This window comes from Priceomyces carsonii, assembly GCF_900007245.1.
Source record: "Priceomyces carsonii strain CBS4050 genome assembly, scaffold: Debaryomyces_carsonii_scaffold_2, whole genome shotgun sequence".
Taxonomy (NCBI): Eukaryota; Fungi; Ascomycota; class Pichiomycetes; order Serinales; family Debaryomycetaceae; genus Priceomyces; species Priceomyces carsonii.
In genome coordinates this window covers 1775522-1799122 of record NW_026946675.1, presented here as the reverse complement: position 1 = coordinate 1799122, position 23601 = coordinate 1775522, and the positions used below count along the sequence as shown (strand labels likewise).

Below are 23601 nucleotides of genomic sequence, written 5' to 3'. Positions count from 1 at the left end.
TGATATGATTTTTTAAAGTTGATTTATTCTAAAAAAGTAGGATACGATCAAATTCCACTGGCAAGAGGGCTTGAAATATTGACTGGTGTGAACTTTTTTGGTAAAGAAACCCTTGTGAATCTAGATCTTAATTTTTGAGTAACGAGATCAATATCCAAATGTCTAGTTAAACTAATACGTGGAATGCAACCAATGTAGTGGTCATCATCCAATTGGACATCCAAAGGATCCTGGGTATGGCACCCCGGTGATAAAGACAACCTGATGGAATGCTTTTTTCCAGAGGCACTTCTACTATCCTCACACTCATATAATTCAAATACAATTTGCGACAAGTAATCCAATTCAGGTAAAGCATTTCTGGCTATTTTCATTGGAAGATGAGTTTCGTAAATGACATTCAACAAGGTGTATATATGTGATTCTTTGGTAAAGTAATTAACCACTGCAGCAGTATCATGTTTCTTCATATCTTGAATGTCCGAAAGTATCTGCTTAGCTAAAGGAAGTGATGTTAAAAGACCAATGTCAAGTTTCTCCTCATCTTCGATTCCGTATTCTTGTGGACAAATAAAGTCAAAAAGGACTTTAGAAAGTCGATATAGCTCCCTCAATCTGGCAAAAGTTGGATGATCAAAAGGATTTTCAATCTTGTTCATCTCTTTATTCGTATTTGTGTCGTTATTGTAAGTGGAATTTTTTATAGTCGAAGTAACACCTTTCAAAACCCAACCAAGAGATCCAGCAGAACCCGGGGTGGAAGTGATGTTGTGTAAATTAGAACTTGAGCTCGATTGAGAGCTAGAATTTCCATTCTCAGGCAACTTAAAGTTATTCATCGCTAAAATGTTGATAGGGTATTCACTGACCAATCCTGATGAGTTTATAGTATCTCCACAACTCTTATTCAATCTTTCTATTAGTCTTTCATCATTTGGATTAAATGCAAACACTTTCTGCAAAATTTGTCGATTATGTAAAGCGTCATATTTCATTGTATCATATAGCTCCGATATTTTTGATGGATGTGTCTTTTCGACAGTTGTAAACTCCTGAAATAATTTATCCCATCTCTCTTTGAATAAATAAGGATCTTCACCACAACACCAATTCTTTTGAAACTCGTCAACATCTTTAGTTTCGAAATTGTACTCCATGATTTGATGATGGAAATTCATAAGTTGACAGACCCTCTTGATTACCTCAAATGGTTGTGGCATTTTTGGTGGCCATGTAAACTGAGGTGGAGCCTCTGCCCCCTGTCTCAAAAGTGGCTTCAATTTTTTCTTGACCTTATCCATTAAATCTTTGGCTGCGTTTGAATCATCAAGTAAATCCTTCCTAATAATCAAGAAATCGTCTGGTAACTCATCCACGTCTAATAGTGCCATGGTAGCGATCTGTGCACTCGCAATCACTCTCCTTTCTGAAGAAGTAAACACTTTAACATCTTTTAATGCATTCCGGTTTAGCAACTTGATGTTCTGCCTTAATTGCTCACCAACATCAGTCGCTTGATATTTTGCCGAGTGAGTAGGTTCACCTCCCCATTTCAATATCAATTGGACTTTTTCCACAATATCTGGATTTTCCTTATTCAAAGATGGCTTTAGTTGGATTTTGGTTCCTGGAAAATTCATCTTCTTCTCCAACGCACCTCTAAGTTGCTTAAGCTTTTTAGCGTCTTCTAATTGCTTCTCTTCTGCAATCTTGACTGTTTCCAAAATCACTTGCAAATCTGCAACCGCTCTGATGATCACCTCTTCCTTATGGCCCTTCAATAAAGATATGAAAAGAGGTGATCGGAAGGAGTATTTAAACTTCTGCTTTGGAGTTCGATCAGCATGCCTTATAACAGAAACCAACCCTTTGAATACCCACTTCTGTTCCTTCTCTTCAAATTGGCTTCTGTGCTCTGACAGATGAGTGATTTTTGTCTTTAATAGATCTCGAGACTTCTTCGCTTCTATGAAAAGAGACCTCAAGATAGAAGCACATGCATCATAGTACTCATTATTATCTTTGACGAATGAAAATCCATTAACATCTATAACGTATGACTTCACATTAACCCTCAACAAATCAAATCCACATATGGTTTGTTGAAAGGTTTTACTAACGTTTCGTGCCATTTCAGTCTCCTCCTCAGTAAGCTGGGTAACGAAACGAATTTCTTTTCCGTGAGTATTTCTTCTGACGATACCATCAACAACAGGAGATTTACGCGTCTCAGCGTGACAGAAATTTGGTCCAACTGTGTAGGCTTTCACATCTTCAAAATTATCGGTATCCATGAATCTTTCATAAACGAAAGAACCCTCTAATCTGGGAGTACTCAATTCGGGATCGAATTCCGATGATTTATTTCCAATTTTTCTAAACAACCTTCTGCCACCGCCACCAGTTGCTTTAGGATAATATATAAACACATTGTGATCTTCACCATCAACAGGCTTCTCCACAAAAGGTTTTTTCATTATTTTATCACCCACTTTCAAGGTATCTTCGTCAACCATCTCCCAGTTTATCTCTGATTGGTTTGTGAGGTTATACAATTGCTCGTCTGTCATCCCGATCTCTTTAAGCTTCTTAAGAAGAGTATCATCTATCTCTGGTCCGCCATCTCTACTGATTTCTAAGCGCTCAGGAGTAGGTACTTTGGCATGGTCCAAGATATTGAGAACCAATCTTCTATCCCAAAGAGTTTTTTGTAAAATAAGGTCATTTAACATGTAAGGTTTACGATAATTAGCATAATTAATCGCCTTATCTAATGGGAAACCAGTAGAGAAAAAACTGATTAAAAAATCACAAGTGGGCCAATTTTCAATAGCTTCATCAAGGATAACTTTGTCACCGAAAATGACAGTTTCAAATTCACCATTTTCAATCAAACGATTTAAAATCTTTCTGCAGGGCTTTGACATTGCCTTGGCGTCCATTGCACAGACACCAATCTTTCCAACTTTTGGTAATTTTGGGCCCTCAGGATCTTTTGAAATTGAAACAGATTTTTTTGAAGTTGACGAAGAGTTTGAGATTGTCTTGTTTAACCTATTGGGCTCAGCAACAGAATTTGACCTTGTCGTCAAATTACCCACGTTTTCAACACTTAATTGACCTGGAGAGCCTTGGAAGTTTGTGGTCTTTGACTCCTCCGCTGAAGTCTTAGGCGCATACCCTTCTAGCATAGGTGCTATTGACGCCATAGCATTTTCAGTAGCTGGGGACAGATATATTACTGATCCTGGCTCAGACAACGAAAGTGGTGATACAGGTTGATTAATCTTTTGCTGAACATCTGTTGCTTTCGAATCAGTTTTAGGAACAGGGATCGGTAAGGAATGTTCATCACTCGGCATTATGACTGTGAAATAGAATAAGTAGGTTTACGTCTTAGCCTTAAAGTAGATCACTCTTCGATTAATTAATAAAATTATCTTTTAATGAGATACGTTGATAAGCTCTCATATCCTTTACATAAAATATCACGTGATTTATTCATTACTTGTACTTGAATTCTAGTAACTGTCATTTCTGAGACATAGGCTGGCCCCGTCAATAGGGCAAGCCAATATGCACCGAAATTTGTTGATATTCCAACGCTCCGTTAGTCCATGAACTCTGAATACTAATAGAAATTAGCTAGAGTATGTCCTGCAACCCCTCGGTTGCATCGTTGGTTCGTCGAACTACAAACAAAACAAAATATATAAACTTTATGGGTACAAAGATATACGAACACTTATTCGATAGCAGCCAAGGAGTCAAATAACACCGAAATAGATTCACCAAAGTGATCTCTTCTAATGCATTCCGCGAAAATAGGAGAAACATCTATGACAGCAAGTTTCTCATTCTCTTCGATTCTCGATTTTGAAATAGGATATGTGTTAGTGACAACGATCTTGTCAATGCATTTTGAGCCGTTTAATGCCTCTAAACAGTCATCACTGAAGATACCATGAGTCCCAAGCACATAAACTGCTTTTGCCCCACAATTCAACCGCAAATGTTCTGCTGCTGAAATGAAAGAATTGGGCTTATCAATCATGTCATCAAGTATTATTGCAACTTTATCACTGACATCTCCAACCAAGGTGATTAATTTTTCTTGGCTGACAGGTTCATCTTCATCATCGCTACTGCCAGCTTCGTATGAACCACCTAAGGCATCACTATCACTGATAGAATGATTCTCTGCGGTTGAGCTACCATTTGTCGTTTGTGTAGTAGGGTAGTCATCATCAACAACATGACCTTGGACAATTCTAGCAGTTTGTAGTTCAGGAAATATGTTTTCTTCGTCATCGCTCTCACAGGGTTTCAACGCCTTCTTCTTGCTTGAAGAAGAATATCCATCTTGAGACCTTCTTCTGTCAGTGTGTATCATTGCAAAATTGATCTTCAAAGCATCTGCCAAAGCAGTTACTCTTTTCGTTCCACCCGGATTCTTAGAAACCACAACAGCATTCTCCCAATCAGGAATATTATGACGAATCCACCTAGCTAGCGTTGGTGCTCCATATAGGTTGTCCACTGGTTTAGTGAAAAAGCCTTGCATTTGCGAAGCATGCAAGTCCATTGATACTACATGATCAGCGCCCGCCATAATCAATAAATTAGCAAGCATTCTTGCTGTGATTGCTCCTCTATGCTTCTTCATCTTTGACTGCTTCGAATATGGAAATTGGGGTATCACAGCTGTGATTTTTGAAGCCGAACCACCGTGACAAGCAGATATCAAGATCAATAGCTCCATTATATGATCATTTATTGTAGGAGATCCTGATTGGATGATATAGACATCTTCGTCTCTTATCGAAACCCCAATTTGTACCGATGTTTCTCCATTAGAAAACTTCTTGAGCTCACAGGGAGCTGGTTCAAGTCCTAACTTTTCACAAATCAGGTTTCCTAATTCAGGATGTGATGAACCAACGAAAACTTTACACTTCCGCATCTTATCTAACGTATCTGACCAAATTCCTAAAGAAGTTTCCTTTAGTACATGTGACACTATTGATGAATACAACTTGCCTCGATTTTACTTGAGATACTATCAGAGGTTATATTTCAACGACAATAATGGGTTATTTTTTTTTTTTAACTTGCCAAATAGTACTTCACTTTACCTGGGAGATGCCCTTCTTAATAAAATTTTCTATGCCGGGGACCCTCAAGGCTACATCCGAGAAATTACACAAATGTGCCCGCGGTGGTTGTTCTTCTTGGTTTTACAATAGTCCGTATTTGCATTTTAGTGAAGGGGACCAATATTGGTCTTCGGTTTGGTTACATCACTCTATTGGTATATATCATCTGAACCTGTCATACTTTTCTAGAGTTTAGTAGCGTTCAAGAAAGGTCTTCTTTGAACACCTGCATATAAGAAGGTCTTAATATCATTACCTTTTTGCAAGATGAGTTGAGGAAGATCTGCCAAGTTAATAACAAATGACCAAGCCCAAAATACGTAGCTAATGTAAAGCGAATGTCGAGTGACAGTAGATGTACTCAGAAGTTAAAGAAGTTAAAGTTACAGAAACTGCTTTCAACTCTTGATAAATATAGAAGCATAGTCAAAAGTTCAAAACTTTTTGAAGAAACTATTCAATGCATTGGCGAGGCCACTAACATTAAAAGCATTTGGTGCTTAGCTTTAGGCTCACCCTCAGAAAGTATGGAGGCATTATATCAGTTGGCATATGTAGAGGAGATAGGGAATTATTTTAACTTGACTGCTACCTCTTTATGGTTTTATGATCCTATCTTCAATGATATTGACAAAGATATGCTAGTATCGCAAAGAGACCATCAGATCAAAGCTGAAGGAGATTTCCATATAGATAAAGTGCTTTTATTTTTGCCCCATGCATCTTTGGAATTGACAAATCATATTTTAGAAAAGTATAGGCCACAGTTGTTCTTGGGAAATGATTTGATTTCGCATACAGATAGATTAACGAAGAAGAGGATTTTTGAACAATATCCATTGCTTGCGACTTTGATACAAATTGTTGATTACAAGATGGAGAAGAAGATTCAGGAAAATGAATTTACCACAGTTGTAAATACTAAAAAGAAAAAAAATAGGAAAAACCGTGGAGTTTACCATGAATCAAACATTGATTACGATTTCGAATTATGTTATGCCGCGAAAGTCGAGATAACCAGATATATGAACACACAAGGAGAGTGGCAAAATGCATTCAGTGATTTAGCTTTCCATCTTATAATACCAAAAGAGCACTAGGGACATTAATAAAGCATTTTAAGATTTTTACAACTATAATGACTATATTATGTAACCTATTAATACCATTAATAAAATTTTAAATTCATAATTCAATATACCTTTGATTTGGTCATGACAACCTTTGTTTTTTTAACATTTGATCTTCTCCATTGGGACCTGAAGTTTGACCAATGGAGGAAGCAATGTTAGACGTTTGGGGTGGACCCTGTTGTGAGGCCTGTTGTGCTTGTCGCTGTTGTTCTTGGGGCAATGCTAATGTTTCTTGTGGTGGGCCCTGCAACTGAGAAATATCATTTTTCTGTCCAGTTTCTAAAAGATGCTTACTTAATATTGAATATAAATCATCTTTTGTGAACGGCTTAGCCAAGATATCAGACATTCCATTCTGTAAATATGTCACCAAATCATTGTCCTCAATGTTACCTGTCATAGCTATTATAGGAGTCCTAGTATCAAAGGATCGTATCACACTTGTAGCGGTGGCACCATCCAAATTAGGCATAACAATATCCATTAGAACAAGATCGTACTTGGTGTGTTCTAAAGTTGATATGGCATTCAATCCATCTGTGACGACAGTTACTTGGCAACCGTATTTAACCAAAAACTTTCGACAAAGCTGGATACAAACATTGTCATCTTCAACTAATAGAACATGAAATTTTGGATTCGGTATGTTAGTTGTTGTGACTATCTCCGAAGGCGCATCTCTAGATAGTCTTCTGTGGGAATCAGTTGTATTCAGGTTAGAGCCTAATGCAGGAGATTCTGAAGCAGCAGTAGTAATCTGCGGTGAAGACTGTGATTTGGCAGCAAGACCTTCGCCTGACAGAGGTGTTCGTGCTTGCAAATGTAAAGGCGGCTGCAAAGGCTGTGACATAAATTGCTGATCAAATGCATTTAGTGGCATTGAATTGTTATTAGGGTGTGCGCCTGCTAATGGTGGTGACATCTGATGATTCAAAGTGGTAGATGGAGGCTGGGGCGGTTGCGTATTGGCTGCAGTTGAATGAGATAATGGAGGCTGTTGAAGGTTAACCAAATTGGGATTTGGAAAGTCTAGCGGTGGTACCTTAATACCAGCATGAGCTAAACAGGTCGCTAAAACATTTAAATATCTGTGATATCTCTCATCAACATTATTTAATGATACTATATTTTCTATCAAAGTTTTATACTTACCTTGAAGTATACTCATGTCTTGATGTAGCTGCTTATTTTCTGCCTTTAATAGTTCGATAGATTCGTTCATGTGATGAATTTGTGCAGTGGTATAGGAGGTCATATTACTACCATGATCGCTTGTTCCAACTCCCTTCTTCGAGCCCGGCCCTTTTCTTTTGATATTTTCTAAAGACTCTTGATCATTTATTCTAAAGTCTGGGTGCCTGAATTCCCATGCATCTTCTCCATATTGATAGCTTTGCTTCTCCTCGTTCGGAATTTTTACCTTATGAAAGTCATATTTGTTAAGCTGCCTCACAAAACTAGCAAAGTTACTATGTTTGAAATGTCGAGGCAAAATATCTTTAGTAAATTCATTTGTATTGAGAACAACAAAACTATCACCGTTTGTTGTCCATCTTACGATATCCTTGTAAGTGTCTTCCTTTAACATCTGAAAGAGTTTCTTCACAAAATCATTTGACCCACTTTGATTAGAGCTGTTCGAAGACAGATGTGACATATCCTCAGTCTTGGGTAATGTCGGATTACTCATTGTGTGATAATTCCTCTCTTTTCACAATCAATATTTTGGAAATGTTTGTGGACCCTTCTGATATCACAAGAATATCAATGAAGTTTTTGTCAATGAGCGATTTATATCTTTACAACAACCTATTATACTTCTATACTCAACAAATAAAACAACCGTGATTACAAAGATTTCTCGAATTCCCTTGTTGTTAAATCGCTGATGAAGGCATAAAATCGATTAAATTTGATGAACTTACCTATTTTCAAAGCGCCAGTAAGAAAGAAAAAATCAATACTTCGTGTTCCTGCATATAACCAACTATAAATATGTTTCCGTTTTTAATTAATCTAACTAAGAAAGACTGAACGATGGTTGGGCACAACCATGAGAGCTCTAGAGACGGGTCGAAAAAAACAGAGCTTCATTGCAACCCTGATTTCTACGGAGTTTATTTGCTTCAATCTGAACAAAAGCCGTTGAGTTTTTATGTTGGTTCTACGCCGGACCCTGTGCGCAGATTGAGACAACACAATGGGGACCTAAAAAATGGTGGGGCTTTTAAGACAAAAAGAGTTGGCTTTCGACCTTGGCGCATGATTGCCATTATACATAGTTTTCCATCGAAAGTGACAGCTTTACAGTTCGAACATCTGTTACAACACCCATATCAGACACGACATATCAAACCGCATGAAAGAATTTGCAACAAACGCTCGAACAGATCATTAGCTCATAAGTTAGGGAACATAAGGTTATTGCTCATATCTAATTACTTCAGACATATGAACCTAAAGCTTCATTTGCTTGAGGAAAAAGCCAACGAGATATGGCATGTTAATAAATTTGGCATTGATATTTTGGATTCTACTATAGTTACTTTCGCGAGTTTTGAGGATACCTTCGGAAACTGTAGCACTGAGAAGAGAAAAGGAAATAATAACATGCTTATCAAGTCTACGTTCGAGAAAGATTATTTTGAACGGGTAAAAGATATTTTACTATTTAAAAATCAACAATGTTTGATATGTAGCGAGCATTTTCAGGTAGATCAAAACGATTTGAAATTAAGCTCTCGACTGGAACTACGTGACTTTTTAAATAGTGAGGGATTTCCCTTGGTATGCGCATGCTATCATTGTTATAGTTTGTTTCATTTAACATGTCTTGGAAAACATATTTTGAATAAGTCTGACGTTAAGCTAATAATCCCAACTTCAGGTGACTGTTTTTCATGTGGCAAGCAAGTTGTATGGACAACATTAAGCAAAATGTCAACGAACTTGCGGTATTACTTCTTAAAAGATCATATAAAGGATTATAACTCATCATGATCGAAATCTTGAGTCTTGGCTATTTTGATAGACCAATTTGAATAAATTTTCAAATTTGGTTTCTCAATCGTTAAAATGCCGTTTGATGCCTTTGTGCTTCTGATCCAATTATCTCCATCTTGCTCAATTTCCACCTGCTTGACATTTGAAGCAGGAACTATGTGAATGGTTTCAATTGTGATATTGACTAACAGAGTCAAATATTCCTTATTTGGTGCATAAACGTTTCCTGTTACCTTTTCATTTGTTGCACTGAATGCGACATCGATATAGTTGCCGTTTAAGTAATTGAACGATTTACCATCATCAATATATAAATTTCCTTTAGCTGTATTATTGCTCGATAAGGTTATAGTCAATGTGTAAGGATCATTCTCCATTAGCATAGTCGATCTTCTATACCGCATCTTCCGGGGAATGATACTTCCACCTTTAATTAGCATCGGAATATCAGATAATCCCAGCTTCAAGTTAATGTATCCTGGCTTAGAAAGCTCATAAGCTTGAGCTGAAAGAATGCCATTCGTATAATCATAATATTTTTCGTTATCGGGTAGATAGAGCATCACCAGCTCTATGTTCTGGTCTGTCACTGGCTTGACCATGATCCCCGAATCAGCCAAAAAGAACTGGTCGTCAACTGAATAGCTATCCAAATTATGAGGAGCTTCGTAATATAATGGTTTTATTATTGGTGCGCCAACTCTATTCGCTTGATAAAAGCCTGTGTAGTAGACCGGTAATAAAGAATACCTAAGTCTGATTGCATCTCTTATTATTGAAGTATATGGATCTCCTGGTACCCAAGGCTCTCTTCTTCTTGAGTCAATATGAGCATGGGCTCTAAAGAAGGGATACCAAATGCCTGCTTGATACCACCTTGTAAGAAGCTCCTTAGAAGGATTACCAAAAAAGCCACCCACATCAACTCCAGAAAAGGGCATATTAACCACATTAGAGGTTAATACCATGGGAATAGATATCTTTAAATATTCCCATTTTGACATATTATCCCCAGTCCACATTGCAGCAGTTCTTTGAGAACCTGCAAAATACGACCGTGTCAAAATGAAGGGCCGTTGCCTCTCTAAGTCTTTTAATCTTTTTGTTAAGGATTTATACGTAGTCTCATGAAAGGTCAAGCCATTAATGTTATGAATTGACCTGTGTTCCCAGCCATCCCAATGCAAGTTATCTTTTGGCGCAGTCGTTTCTGGGCCATCGAATATGGACGGTTCACTCATGTCATTCCAAATATATATGTTATCAGCTTTTCCCAAGAATGAGCCCTCTTTCAAAGAATGAAGCTCGTCCCAATACATCTGTGATTTCGGGTTTAAAGTGTCAATCCAGAGCGACTCACCAGGCCAGCAATGGCCATGGAATGGCTTATTGTGTTTATCATTCATTGTTATTTTTCTTTTAATTAGCTCATCACTAACAAAATAATCTACCTTCATGTGAGGATCAATTAAGACAACAAGATTTCTTCCAGTGCGGTCAAGCTCTGCAAGCATCTCTTCTGGGTGTGGAAAGCTATCTGGCTGCCATGTGAAATATTTTTTTGAATCAGTGTATTCGACATCGAGCCATATAGTGTCATAGGAAATTTGATATTCATCCATCAAATTATTAATATTAAGGACGTCTTTCTCGTCATTGTAGTTCCATCTACATTGGTGATAACCTAATGAGAATATTTGAGGTAATTGAGGATAACCCGTGATTAAACCATAATCTCTGTTGATATCTGAGGGATTTGAGCCCACCGATATGACTACATCCAAAACTCCATTCTCAGAAATCCAATGTGTTTTGGAATCGTTTGGAGAAGATGTCGTATCAATATCCACATAAGTATCGGCAGCATTCACCCAGAATACTCCTATCGAAACGCCAGGTTTCGAAGCTGTCATTAAGGGTATCGACCCATACATTGGAAGACGAGAGTCTACTTCGTACTCAAAAATATCGACATTGAAAAGTCTATAAGGCTCAGAAGACGAAGTATCTTTGAGTTTCAAACTATCAGAGTGTTCTGGAATTCCATAGAGATTCTTAAACCCTTTGAACGTGAAGTCCAAAGCAACTGACTCGGGGCCAAAGGATAGCTTGTCATCTTCTGAATCCTTAAAATTATCCTCAAACATATTGAAGTCTATTTCAACATCCGAGATATGCTTAAAATTTTCACTTTCTACTCGAAAATGCTCAAAATTCAAAAATTGTTGGTCATTAACTATCATCTGCAATTCACCTTTGAAGTATACATTTAGTCTCACTGGATTAAATATCAATTCCGCAGTGAATTCGTGATTATCTCCATATTTTATAGTAATCTTATCATCAGCATATTTGAAATCGACAGACGACTTTTCTATTAATAAGAGAGCTTCGTTTTCAAACGCCCACTTGGAAGTTTCATTGTATCTCTTTGGATTCACATTTTTGAACTTAACAGATCTTTTTTCGTCTACTTTGAGCCTTATACTATTACCTTTTACTATCGACAATTCAAAAGGCAATTGAACGTCTTCATTATTCAATTTTGGTAACCTTTTTCTGATTTCACCATTAAATACAAATCCAGTACCCACTGTCTCGAAATTGAGGGACTCAGGATTTATAGAATACTGTGAGCTAAAGGTTTGGCTACTTTGTACGTTTCTACCAAATACCCTATTTCTTTGACAAAAACCAGATTGTTCACATTTCTTAAACAAATAATGCTTAGCACAAAACACGCAATGGATCAGAAAGAGCACCAACAAGATATTTTTGAATAGCATTTTAAATTTATTCAAGCATGAACTTATTTAAACGTTATTAGTTATTGTCCCGCAATTATATTCGGAGTTTGATCTCTCAATTTTTTTTTGGAAGTCGAGTTTCTTTAAACTACATCTTTCAATTACAGACATGGATAACAATAAGTGAATTGCTTACGATATGAGATCTGAAGGTATGATAGTAAGGACCAAATTTTTAGTTGCAATAAGGTATTGTAAGATTCTAACTAGTACCGATGAGGCATACATCTCTGGGACATTCTAAAGACAAGATCTCAATGAAAAAAATAAAAAAATAAAATTAGGAAGGCAGTAGCCAAGAGGGGATGCAACTTACACCTCGAAATGTGCTATGTGAACGTCCAGGAATGAAGCTGTGATTTTAAGTGGCAGGATAGTATCCTTGCTTCTATCAAGGAGTCGTGCATTCTGGGCAAAAATGGCTGGAGCTTTTTTTTTTTTTTCTTCTCTTCATATTTCACCACTTACATCTTCTACAAAACTGTTTAATGAATCAGTTGAAGCTCGATCAGATAACTATTTAACTGCTCTTCATTGAACTGTTAAGGTTTTAAGAATTATATTGGTAATTTTGTTTAGAGCTCTGCGAGAAGTGTTTCTGATAGTGCATCTCTAGTTTCTCGAACTATGAGTGAAGATAATGAAAGGAAGAGACAGCTTGAGCATTTACGCGATGAAACTCCTACCAAAAAGCCCAAAGTACCTGTAGAGCTTAGTGAAGATGGACCACTTACACAAAGAGATGTTGCGTACTTTAAGAAGGAGGCGATATGGCGTCAAATGAATCTCTACAAGCAGAAATATAACATGCTCATAAAAGATTTCAAAGAACTAGAGGGGCGTTATAATGCCAATGAAGAGAAATTAAATGCTCTCGATTTATGGTATGAGCAAATAGTAGTTTCATTTTCTGACGATATCGCCAGTGAACTGCTAAATGACCTTCTCTTAACAAAGTTGACTAGCGAATCATCTGTTGATTCAATATTGAATAAGAGAAGAGAGAATCTTCTCAAGATATTGACCCCATTGAAAAAGAAACTTGATTCTGGTTCTGATGTTGATCAGAATGAACTAGTTAAAAAAGTGGAGAACTTAAACTCAGATCTCTTTACTCTTAAAGTTGAAAACGAAACGCTAAACAAGTTGAAAACAGATTTATCTAATAAAGTCGTACAGTTACAACAGGAGTTTGTTCATTTTACAAAAGAAAAGAATAGAAGCGAATCAAAGAGCTTACGAAGAGTTGACGAGAGTCGCAATCATAAAGAAGAGGAACCTGAGGTCAAAGAAGAAGTAGAAGCGGATCCTTCCGAAACAAACATCAATAATGAAGATTTCGAGACTTTAGAAGTGGAACTCAATGAGGTTAGAACTGAGAATCAACTAATAAAAGAAAAACTTGAGACATTTTCTCAAAATGCTACTGTCGTGAAACAAGAAAATGCTTCATTGCTCGAGAAATTGAATAATTTGGGAGAAAGTGAAGTTGAAAGCAGCGAAGCTTATCTAGAATTGAAAAATTCAAATTCTTATTTGAAGGAAAGCTTATCCGAACTACAAAAAATCAATAACTCTTGCTTGAAGAAGTTAGATAGCTTGGAAAATAATCAAAATGATATAAAAAAGTTAATTAATAAGGATCTTAGTGACGAAAATGCGTCTTTGAAAAGTCAGTTACATAAAAGTGAGGAAGACTTGATAAGAATCAGAGCTATTAGGGATGAGCTATTGGCTAAACAGACAATTGCAACAGCAAATGTCGATAATAAGCAGACAATTGAAGAATTGAATAAACTAAACCAAGTTTTAAGTAAGCGAATTGATTTTTTGGAAAGCCCCGAAAGTAGAACATTTGACGAAACAAAATTTACGGATATGCTGAAAGAAGAATTGATCAAAAGAATGTGCATGTTACAAGTTGAAATAAAGGAAATCGAAGCTGCATTTCAAGAGACAAGAGAGCTGGCCATAAAGAAACTTACAAGCGTAGTAGACCAAGAGAGCTTAATTAAGAAGTTGACAATAGAAAAGAGTAAAGCTGACCAAAAATACTTTGCATCGATGCGATCAAGAGACGCAATCACTGCTGAAAACAAGGTTTTAAAGGCGCAGGTCAGTAAGTCCCAGGACTTAATCAACAAATTTAATGAATTGGAGGCCAGCTATATCAATAAAATTGATGTTCTTACTAAGAGCATTAATGATTACAAGTCAATCAAGCAAACTTCGATAGAAGAAAGTACCAGTCTCCAAGAAATACTTCTGTCTTTAAAACAAAAGAATAGTGTTTTGGAAGAGCAACTCAGTTCCTCTAGAAAGAAGTTCGTGGAAGCTTCTAATAACTTAGCGGAAGCAACTACTAGCCTCGACAATAAAGATTTAACTATCGGGCGGCTTGAAAACAGACTTAAATCTACTGAAAGTCTACTTAAGAAATACAGAGCAAATAATACATCTTCTATCTTACAAGAAGATGAGAAGCAATTAGAAGCTTTGAGATCCATTGCAAAATGTTCTGTATGCTCTAAGAATTGGAAAGACACCGCCATTACAGTATGTGGACATGTTTTCTGTAATAGTTGCACTCAAGAACGGTTAGCAGCTAGACTCCGAAGATGTCCGACTTGTAATAAGGGATTCTCTGCAAATGACTTATTGTCTATTCACTTATGAGCTTTTGGATTGCTTGCTTATGTGTATCATGTGTATTTATTTAATGTAGAGTAGACTATACTCAATGTACGATAGATTAAACGAAAAAATATAATTGTCAGACGAGCCTTATTATCGGAAGATATGCTTATGTTTATGTGCAAACCTGTTGGTGGTCACTCTCACTATTCGGAAGGACTTGGGTACCGGTTTTTGCCGTATTTTAACTCAATGTGGCTATCTGCATATAATTTCTGACACGTAACAATAACACCACCCTTATCGCATTGACTGCCTTTGTCAAATATCAATTGGTGGCTGCATGTTTTGATCTACGGAGCGTTCTTTATCGTTTGTCTTCACACACATTGAAATACTAGATTCGTATCGAAATATTTACTTGAATCAACTGTCTCAATTGGTCTGGCCCAATGGATTTTAGTTCGCTGCCAGACATAGTGATTCGCCTACTAGTGTAACAGAATATCATAAGTTCATCTTCCAATTCGGCCATCAAAATTTGTGTTGGATACGTTTCAAACAGAATATGTGTTCCCCTGAGCTGATTCTTTACAAACGCCTGATCGCCAGCCTTCAAAACTATGTAGGCATATTTGCGTGTCAGCACTCGCTGCGCGACCTGGCTGGCTATCGCACCACACAATTACGAAATTCAGACTTCAGCTTAGCTGATGAGACCCTTGAAAAATTAAGTGAGACTTACGGAACATTGATTGTCAAATCGTATACACCCTCTTCACTAGAGTATAGTACTATGTTATAGGGTGTAGCCTCCCCTATTTGCTTGCTCAGTGGCAAATCTTTTTTTTTTTTGCTCTCAAAAGCAAGGTCGTGTCCTGACGCACAATCGCACATTTTTGCTGCAACTATAAATAATGAATGAATTTCCCCCGTTTTTGAACTTTTAGGTTTTTCTCGATTGAATGAGGTCATAAAGAGAGGACTTTAATAAACTGGTATCTGGACGACTTTTTTACAACCATCTTCGATATCATTCATCTAATTTACCTGACTGTTTCGATCTCTGATATTTGTTTTCTACTTGTTTATAGGCGAATTAATCCTTACGGAGGTGGGCAATATGTCAGAACCTGAATCTTCACAGTTGGTTTTGCCTGATACAAATACTCCAGTTCAGACGCCATCGTCAGACAGTTTTTACCACCATGGCGCTACGGAAAAGTTTTCTGCACAGGTGATGAAGGACAAAGAGCAACAGGAACCAGAAAAGCCATTGTCACCCCCAAATCCTTCGCCGAGCCCTGAAAAGCATAGGTTGGAAGATGATGACGAACAGCTGCAACCTGAAAGTAAAAAAAGCAAATCGGAAGAACCATCTGAGCAATCACAGAATTCAAATGAAGGCAAAGTAGAGCCTGATACGTCCTCTGCTCCTGCCCCAGCTTCGCTAGAACCTGCTCCTAAACCACCACAGGAACCTGATCTTAATAACTTGCCAGAAGAACCTATGCCCAAACATCAAGCTAAATTTGCGCTCAACACAATCAGGGCAATTAAGAGGTTACGTGATGCTGGACCCTTTGTGCATCCCGTTGATACAGTTAAATTGAACATTCCTCTTTACTATAATTACATTCCGAGGCCAATGGATTTGTCTACGATAGAAAGAAAGATTAACCTTAGTGCCTATGAAGTTCCGAATCAAGTGGTTGACGATTTCAATTTGATGGTGGCAAATTGCTTAAAATTTAATGGTGAAAATTCTGGTATTTCAAAAATGGCTAAGAATGTTCAAGCGCATTTTGAAAAACATATGTTAAATATGCCGCCAAAAGTCTTGCCACCCAATGCCACTGGTGCTTCAAGCTCTGCGACGACTTCTCGAAGAGCTTTGATTGTCGATCAAGATGCGAAAAAGGAATCTGTTGCTGCACATAGACCAAAGAGAACTATTCACCCCCCGAAGTCCAAGGAATTACCATACGATGTCAGACCCAGAAAGAAAAAGAATGCAGCAGATTTAAGATTCTGTAATCAAACAATCAAGGAGTTAACTTCTAAGAAGCATTATAATTTTAATTTCCCCTTTTTATCTCCTGTCGACGCAGTTGCTCTTAATATACCAAAATATCATGAAGTGGTCAAAGAACCTATGGATTTGGGAACTGTTCAATCGAAACTTGCGAATAATCAGTATGAAAACGGTGACGAATTTGAAAGGGATGTAAGGTTGATTTTCAAGAACTGTTACTTGTTCAATCCCGAAGGTACGGATGTGAACTCGATGGGCCATAAATTAGAGTCGATTTTTAATAAGAAATGGGTAAACCGCCCTGCTCCAGCACCAACCCCCCCACAGCTGGATTATGATGACTCGAGTGATGATGATGAGCCTGAAATTGATGAAGCTATACTTTCTAGTGTTCCTGCTATTCAGTTTTTGGAGAACCAGCTTATTAGAATGAAAAAGGAACTAGATGAGCTTAAGAAGCAACATTTGAATAAGTTAAAACAACAGAGGGATGCTAAAAGGAAGAAAAAGAAGTCCAAGAGAAACGGAAAAGCATCTAGGAAGAATTCTTCAGTGAGTGCTTTCAATCATCCAGTGGTGACTTATGAAATGAAAAAGCAAGTCAGCGAATCTGTGCCTAATTTATCAGATAAGAAACTCCAGTCATTGATCAAAATTATTAAGGATGATGTCGAAATCAGCAACGAGGACGAAGTGGAACTCGATATGGACCAGCTTGAGGATAGAACTGTATTGAAGTTGTACAACTTTTTGTTTGGCAAAAAGGTTGTAACGAATGTAAAGAAGAAGAAAGCTAATGCATACAGCAATCTTGAAGAGTTGGAGCATTTGAGGAGTCAGTTAGCCTTGTTTGAAGATGCTGATAATGGCTCTAATAGAGGTGCCTCGATGAGCATTTCTAACGTCGATCAAGAGTCTTCGGATGACGATGACGTTAGTTCTGAAACTTCGGAGGAGGAGTGAATAACTTCAATAATTGCATATATTAACACCAACTTTTAAACAACTGTATATTATAAATAAATTCAAATCTATGTATATTAAGGAATTGAGATGAAGAGCGTGATCAGGAGGAGAATAAACATTAGAAAAATAGATACTAGAGGAAAAAAAAAAAAAAATTTCATGATGCTTGTGATGCCTCTTTTGTAAATACGTAATATTATTTAATGAAACAGATGAAGACAACATATGTATGACGTTACAACTGAAGTCTCGAAAATTAATTTTAATGATTTATCACCTAATCATTCTCGACTCTCCGCCAGAAAGAATGAAGATAACCCTTTGAAGATATTGGAAAATATTACGCTGCTGGAGAATCGGCCAGCATTTATTGCAGGACCAATGGTTCGATATTCAAAGCTACCATTCAGGTCACTAGTTCGTCACTTCAATGCTGATATAGTTTATACACCTATGGTATTAGCAAGGGAATTCGTAAGAAATGATGTGGCGAGGTTGTCAGATTTTACAACTAATGAAGAAGATCGACCAGTGATTGTACAAGTTGGTTGTAACAATGTGGAAGACTTACTTAAGTTTGTAGATATGATACATCCATACGTTGATGGAATAGGTCTTAATTGCGGCTGTCCAATAAGGGAACAAGTCAGGGAAGGTATAGGTGCTGCTTTGATGTCGGAACCTGATCTAGTTGCATCGATGGTGAAGGCAGTTAAAGAGAAATATGGAGATAAATTATGCATAGAAACAAAAATTAGGATACATCCTGATATCAATGATACCATAAGGTTTGTAAAAGTAGTTGAAGCAAGTGATGTTGACTTTATAACAGTGCATGGTAGGACTAAAAATACAAGGTCATCTCAACCAGCAAATTTTGAAGCTATTAAGATTATTAAAGAAAATGTACGAGTACCAGTCGTGGCAAATGGTGACTGCTTCTCATCAGAAGATGCACATATGATTCAAAAGTTAACAGGGGTAGATGGTGTAATGTCTGCAAGAGGAATATTATCTAATCCAGCTTTATTTGCTGGGTTCGAAGTCACTCCTTGGTCAGCAGTTGAATTATTCTGGGACTATGCTACAAGCTACGGATTACCATTCAGAATACTCCAGCATCATTTGTCAGAAATGCTTTCAAATGTTATTCCTCGTACAATTATTAAAGAGATGAATCTGCTTAATTCACTAGTTGAGATGATAGATTGGTTTGACTACAATTTCGTGTTAAAAAGAAGTATGGAGAAAGGTTTTGCCGAATCAATAGAAGCACCTTGGAAAATTAAACGCGATGTCGCATAATGATATTTATAACTGTATATTACTATAATAGGATAGGACTTTCTTAAATTATGCATTAGAATTTAAGCTTGGATCAAGAAATCCTTGTTTTGTAGTGAAATACTCTTTGTCATGTTATTAACTTTGTAAATGCCCACTAATTGTTGAGCCAACTCAAACATGTTATTTCTTAAAGATATGACCACAAACTGTGCATTTTTTGTACGCTCTTTGATGTAATTAGCTACTATAGACACGTTCCTGAAATCCAACGCCGCATCAATTTCATCCATGACATAAAGCGGAGTAGGTTTGTATTTATGTAATGCAAAGACTAAAGCCAACGAACTTAAAGTCTTTTCTCCACCAGAAAGATTTGAAATATTTTTCCAGGACTTCTTCGGAGGCATCACGCTGAACATAATACCTTCCGAAAAAGGGTCCAAGCTATCGACTAACTCAAGTTCTGCATTGCCGCCCATCGTTATCATTTGGTACATCTCTTTCAAAGACATTGAGATAGTATTGAACCCCTTCATGAATTCGTCAAGTCTTTTCCTCTTCAATTCTTCACAATAAGACTTCAATTGGTCTCTTTCCTCGACTGCACCATTAAGATCACTTCGACGCTTTTCAAATTCGTTTTTCTTCGTTCCATATTCTTTAAGAACATCAATATCAACTTTAATGCTGCTGACAACTTTCTCTAATTCCTCGATCTCTGTATTTATTTCATCAATATCGATGTCTTTAATCAGTTCTTCAGATAGCACCTCAAATGTAGTTCTATCATACTTTTTTCTTTCTTCCTCATCTAGCCAATCTATATAGGGTGTAGTGTCTTTAATTAATATAGATTTGAGATTCTCTTCATCATCTTCAAGTTTAGCTCGTGACTTTTGAAGAATTAGTTTATATTTTTCGACCTCATTATCCAATTCGATCTCGGCAGACCTTGCTTCGTTAATTTGTCTTTGCTTTTCCTCTAACTCATTTCTAAGGGTCTCTAACTCCTCATCTTTTGATTCCTTTTCGGATTCAATAGCAGTTATCTGAGATGAAATATTCGATATCTCTTCATCTTTCTCTCCTTGAATTTTCTTAACACATTCCAACTCAGTATCCGTATCTTTGAGTTCAGATTCAACCTCATTCAAGATCTTCTGATGTCTAGATATATCATTCCGTAATTTTCTCGCTTGCATTTTTTCATTGGATACCTTTTCACTGATAATTTCAATCTTTTGTTTATTTGAGTCCACCTTCGAATTTTGTAACCTCAATTCGACTCCACCAGCTTCCATAATTTTCTCCTCCAAAGCATTAATTTTTTCTTCTAACTCAACCATCTGGGACTTTAATTCTTTCTTTTCATTGATAAGATTATCTTTTTCGATTTCTTTGCAAGCGATACGTTCCTCCAACTTTGTTGAGTCTTTAGTCTTGGCACCACTTTCAGCAAGCAATCCTTTCAAAAAGGCCAGGGCCTCTTGTTTATCAGCTATTAAGGCTTCAATATCGAGTTTTAACTTTGAAATTTTGAATTCCGTATCAGGCTTCATTTCTTTGAGCTTGTAGAGCTTCAGGAGCTTTTCTTGATATTCGGAACTAGCAAGTTCATAGTTAAGTTCCTCTTTCCTTAAACTCTCCTTTAGAGGTTCTATTTCCTCCTCTGATATTTCCATGGAATCATTCCGTGAGTTTGATAAGCGCATCCCACCCTTTGCAGAAAAATTTCCACCCCCCGACATAGTACCAGATGTATCGACAACTTTTCCATCCAAAGTGACAACTTTCCATCTTTTAGGTCCATATGCAACTCTCTTTGCCTCTTCGAGGTTAGAAACAACTAAGGTATTATATAGCTTACTATAAAATGCCGGGGCAAATTTTGGGCTTTGGGGACGAATCAAGTCAAATATTCTTTTCACAGTGCTCGAATTTCCTGGAGTTTGAATAGGTGATAGATTGAACTGTCTTAACTTATCCAAGCAAATGAAATTTGCATACCCTAGCTTGCTTTTACGCAAGTAATCAATACAAGCCTGTGCTGTTTCGACAGTTTCAACGACTATTGAGCTTAATCCTGGGCATACGGTTGATATCGCAATATCGTATTTATCATCAATGACACCCAAATCACCTAGTTTACCGTAATAGCCTTCGATTCGTCCTGATTTTGCTAGTCTAGCTAAACCTGACAAGACTCTGTCCTTATTTTGTCTATTAGAAACTGATGTCAGAACTTCCTGAGTTTTCTGCCTTAAAGCACTTAGCTTCTGTAAACCTTGATCAAGAAGACTTTTATCCCTTCCGCATTGCTCCTCTCCGAGTTTAATCTGTTTTTCAATTTGTGATAAAGTTGCTTCCGAGTCTCTTAGTTCAGCCTCTTTTGATTTTCCCTCACCTTTTATGTGCAATAATCTCTGTCTTGCATCTTCTAGATGTTTAGTTGAACTTTCCTTCTCGCTTTGAAATATCTCAATCTCAGAATTGATCAACTGTAGAGCACTTTCGTTTATTTTGAGTTTGTCATTCCACGGTTCGAGTTTTGTTTGGAGAGATTCTATTTCGTTGCTAAACTGGGAAGTCTTATCCTTCATCTTCTTTCTGATATCATCTAAAGTTACTTTTTCTGCTTCAAGGTCACTTGTTAGTTGCACTAGTTCATCTGAATACTGAGATATTAGTTTTTCGCAGCTTTCGAGTTTATGATTTGAAGATGTCAAGATATGGTCCAGCAGTTCTCTAGCCTTAGTTGCCTTTTTGATTTTAGTATTTATATTTTTGATTTTTTCTTCAAGAGAAACCTTAGATTTATTAACGGTCTTTTGCTTCTTCTGTAACGGAATTAGCATGTTATTCAAGTCTGAAATAGTCTTTGAAATGGACGCTTGTTTATCCGTAAAATCTTTGACTGAATCCATCAACTTTCGGTTTGACTCTTTTTCTTCATATAACTTTGTGTTTAGTTGAGTAACATGCTTCTCATTCTCCACTACCCTAAGCTTGTTTTTCATAATATTATTTTGAAGATGTATTGACTTCTTTAGGGCCAAAGTTTTCTCGGCCTCTAAAAGTTTTAAAGCATCATCTTTCTTTTCTTCCAATTGATCCTTATCTTTTTCTACGAGAACGACTCTGTTTTCTTTCTCAAGGCACACCTCATTAAGCTCTTCTACCTTCAGTAGTGCCTGTTCGATTAGCTCTTTGTATTGTGAAGTTCCAATTATATCCTCGAGATACTCAAGCAATCCGTCATCATTTTCACGTTCAGCTTTTGCTTTCATTTGAGCAATAGATTCTACTTCCCCTTGTAGAATCAAAAATCTTTTATGGTGCAAGTCGACGCCTTTTCTCATGAGAAGATTAGTTACTGCTGTATAAGTACTTGATTTCCCGTCTATGAAATACTGAGAAGAATTGTTTTTATTAGCTCGTCGGCTAATCACTAACTCTGAGCTAGGAACAACTTGAACTTCATTACCGTCTGAGGAGTCAATTACATTATGAAAGTGGATGTCAACCTGGCAGAAGTCCAATTTCATCCCATCGACAGAATTATGAATTAATTCTGATAATTTTCCTTGTCTCATCTTCAGAGCTCTAAAGCCGAAGACAAAAAGTAAGGAGTCTATTACATTGGATTTTCCACTACCATTTGGTCCTACTACTGCCGAAAAAGATGCATTAAAGGGCCCAATAATTTGTTCTCCGGCGTATGACTTGAAATTAGTAAGAATCAACTTATTTATCACCAATCTCGGTTCATTAGTATTTGGGGCCAGTGTTGTGTTTTCTCGTCTCTTTGAAGGAGACAGTAGTAAGATATCTGATTTCTGTTGAGAATAGCTTGAAGGAGGCTTTATGGAAGACAGAGACGACAATTCCATATCGCTACCGATTTTTAAACTATTTAGTGGTAAAGCGCGTTCCTCATTTGCTGTTTTAAAATTCACGGGATCTAAACTATCACAGTTTATCAGGGTAAGAGAGTTCTGGTCCTCGCTTGTGATCGAGTCTTGTCGAGATCTGCCCTCATCCTGAATCTTCTCTTTTCGCGTCGAATTTGTCTCCAACTGGTTTTGCCCATGTAGGTCCTTGATTTGGTTCTCTTCAACTCTCTCCAGTTGACTCGCTACGGTTTCTTTATCCACATTACCTAAAGGTATCCTTGGGCTCGCAGTTGATGAGCTTTCACCCACATTACTACTCTTGTATTGTTCTTGATCCAGGTAATCGCTGTTATTTATAAAAGTGTCAGCTCCTTCAGATTCACTCAGAATATACTCCCCTCTTCCTCTCCTAGAGCGTTTCCTCTTAAATACCATTATTTGATAGTAAGAATAAGTTGTGACGTTATTGTGATGTTATGTTTTAAGTTTAAGATATCTAATATTTATTTCTTCAATGCATATAAAAGTAATCATAAATATAAACACCACTAATATACAAACTTATCATTATGTACAGGGCACGACAAATTGCAAAAAATTCACAAAGATGGTTGAGTTGCAATGAAAATAGGTCTATATATCGCAGCTATATCGAAAAATGCAGAATGCCGTGGATAAGGCATATTT

The 23601-nt window shown here is 37.0% G+C and overlaps 9 protein-coding genes across 9 annotated transcripts; 4 read left to right on the top strand and 5 right to left on the bottom strand.

Moving 5' to 3' along the window:
- Positions 1–47: 47 nt before the first annotated feature.
- Positions 48–3362, bottom strand: AFL1 (inositol polyphosphate kinase; the record flags this gene model as incomplete). The annotated part of the gene is made up of 1 exon (XM_062952279.1): positions 48–3362. One exon carries the CDS (start codon positions 3360–3362, stop codon positions 48–50), a length of 3315 nt encoding a protein of 1104 aa, XP_062809197.1.
- Positions 3363–3745: 383 nt separating this feature from the next.
- PRCAT00002418001 (ribose phosphate diphosphokinase subunit) lies at positions 3746–4963 on the bottom strand (the record flags this gene model as incomplete). The annotated part of the gene is made up of 1 exon (XM_062952278.1): positions 3746–4963. One exon carries the CDS (start codon positions 4961–4963, stop codon positions 3746–3748), a length of 1218 nt encoding a protein of 405 aa, XP_062809196.1.
- A 531-nt stretch (positions 4964–5494) lies between these two features.
- Positions 5495–6256, top strand: PRCAT00002417001 (uncharacterized protein; the record flags this gene model as incomplete). Its single annotated transcript, XM_062952276.1, has 1 exon — positions 5495–6256. The coding sequence occupies one exon, from the start codon at positions 5495–5497 to the stop codon at positions 6254–6256; it is 762 nt and encodes a 253-aa protein (XP_062809195.1).
- Positions 6257–6368: 112 nt separating this feature from the next.
- SKN7 (kinase-regulated stress-responsive transcription factor) lies at positions 6369–7979 on the bottom strand (the record flags this gene model as incomplete). Its single annotated transcript, XM_062952275.1, has 1 exon — positions 6369–7979. The coding sequence occupies one exon, from the start codon at positions 7977–7979 to the stop codon at positions 6369–6371; it is 1611 nt and encodes a 536-aa protein (XP_062809194.1).
- Positions 7980–9273: 1294 nt separating this feature from the next.
- ROT2 (glucan 1,3-alpha-glucosidase ROT2) lies at positions 9274–12078 on the bottom strand (the record flags this gene model as incomplete). The annotated part of the gene is made up of 1 exon (XM_062952274.1): positions 9274–12078. The coding sequence occupies one exon, from the start codon at positions 12076–12078 to the stop codon at positions 9274–9276; it is 2805 nt and encodes a 934-aa protein (XP_062809193.1).
- Positions 12079–12726: 648 nt separating this feature from the next.
- On the top strand, positions 12727–14775 carry BRE1 (E3 ubiquitin-protein ligase; the record flags this gene model as incomplete). The annotated part of the gene is made up of 1 exon (XM_062952273.1): positions 12727–14775. The coding sequence occupies one exon, from the start codon at positions 12727–12729 to the stop codon at positions 14773–14775; it is 2049 nt and encodes a 682-aa protein (XP_062809192.1).
- A 1081-nt stretch (positions 14776–15856) lies between these two features.
- On the top strand, positions 15857–17731 carry BDF1 (chromatin-binding protein; the record flags this gene model as incomplete). Its single annotated transcript, XM_062952272.1, has 1 exon — positions 15857–17731. One exon carries the CDS (start codon positions 15857–15859, stop codon positions 17729–17731), a length of 1875 nt encoding a protein of 624 aa, XP_062809191.1.
- A 228-nt stretch (positions 17732–17959) lies between these two features.
- Positions 17960–19039, top strand: DUS4 (tRNA dihydrouridine synthase; the record flags this gene model as incomplete). The annotated part of the gene is made up of 1 exon (XM_062952271.1): positions 17960–19039. One exon carries the CDS (start codon positions 17960–17962, stop codon positions 19037–19039), a length of 1080 nt encoding a protein of 359 aa, XP_062809190.1.
- A 62-nt stretch (positions 19040–19101) lies between these two features.
- SMC4 (condensin subunit) lies at positions 19102–23349 on the bottom strand (the record flags this gene model as incomplete). The annotated part of the gene is made up of 1 exon (XM_062952270.1): positions 19102–23349. One exon carries the CDS (start codon positions 23347–23349, stop codon positions 19102–19104), a length of 4248 nt encoding a protein of 1415 aa, XP_062809189.1.
- Between the last annotated feature and the right edge of the window lie 252 nt (positions 23350–23601).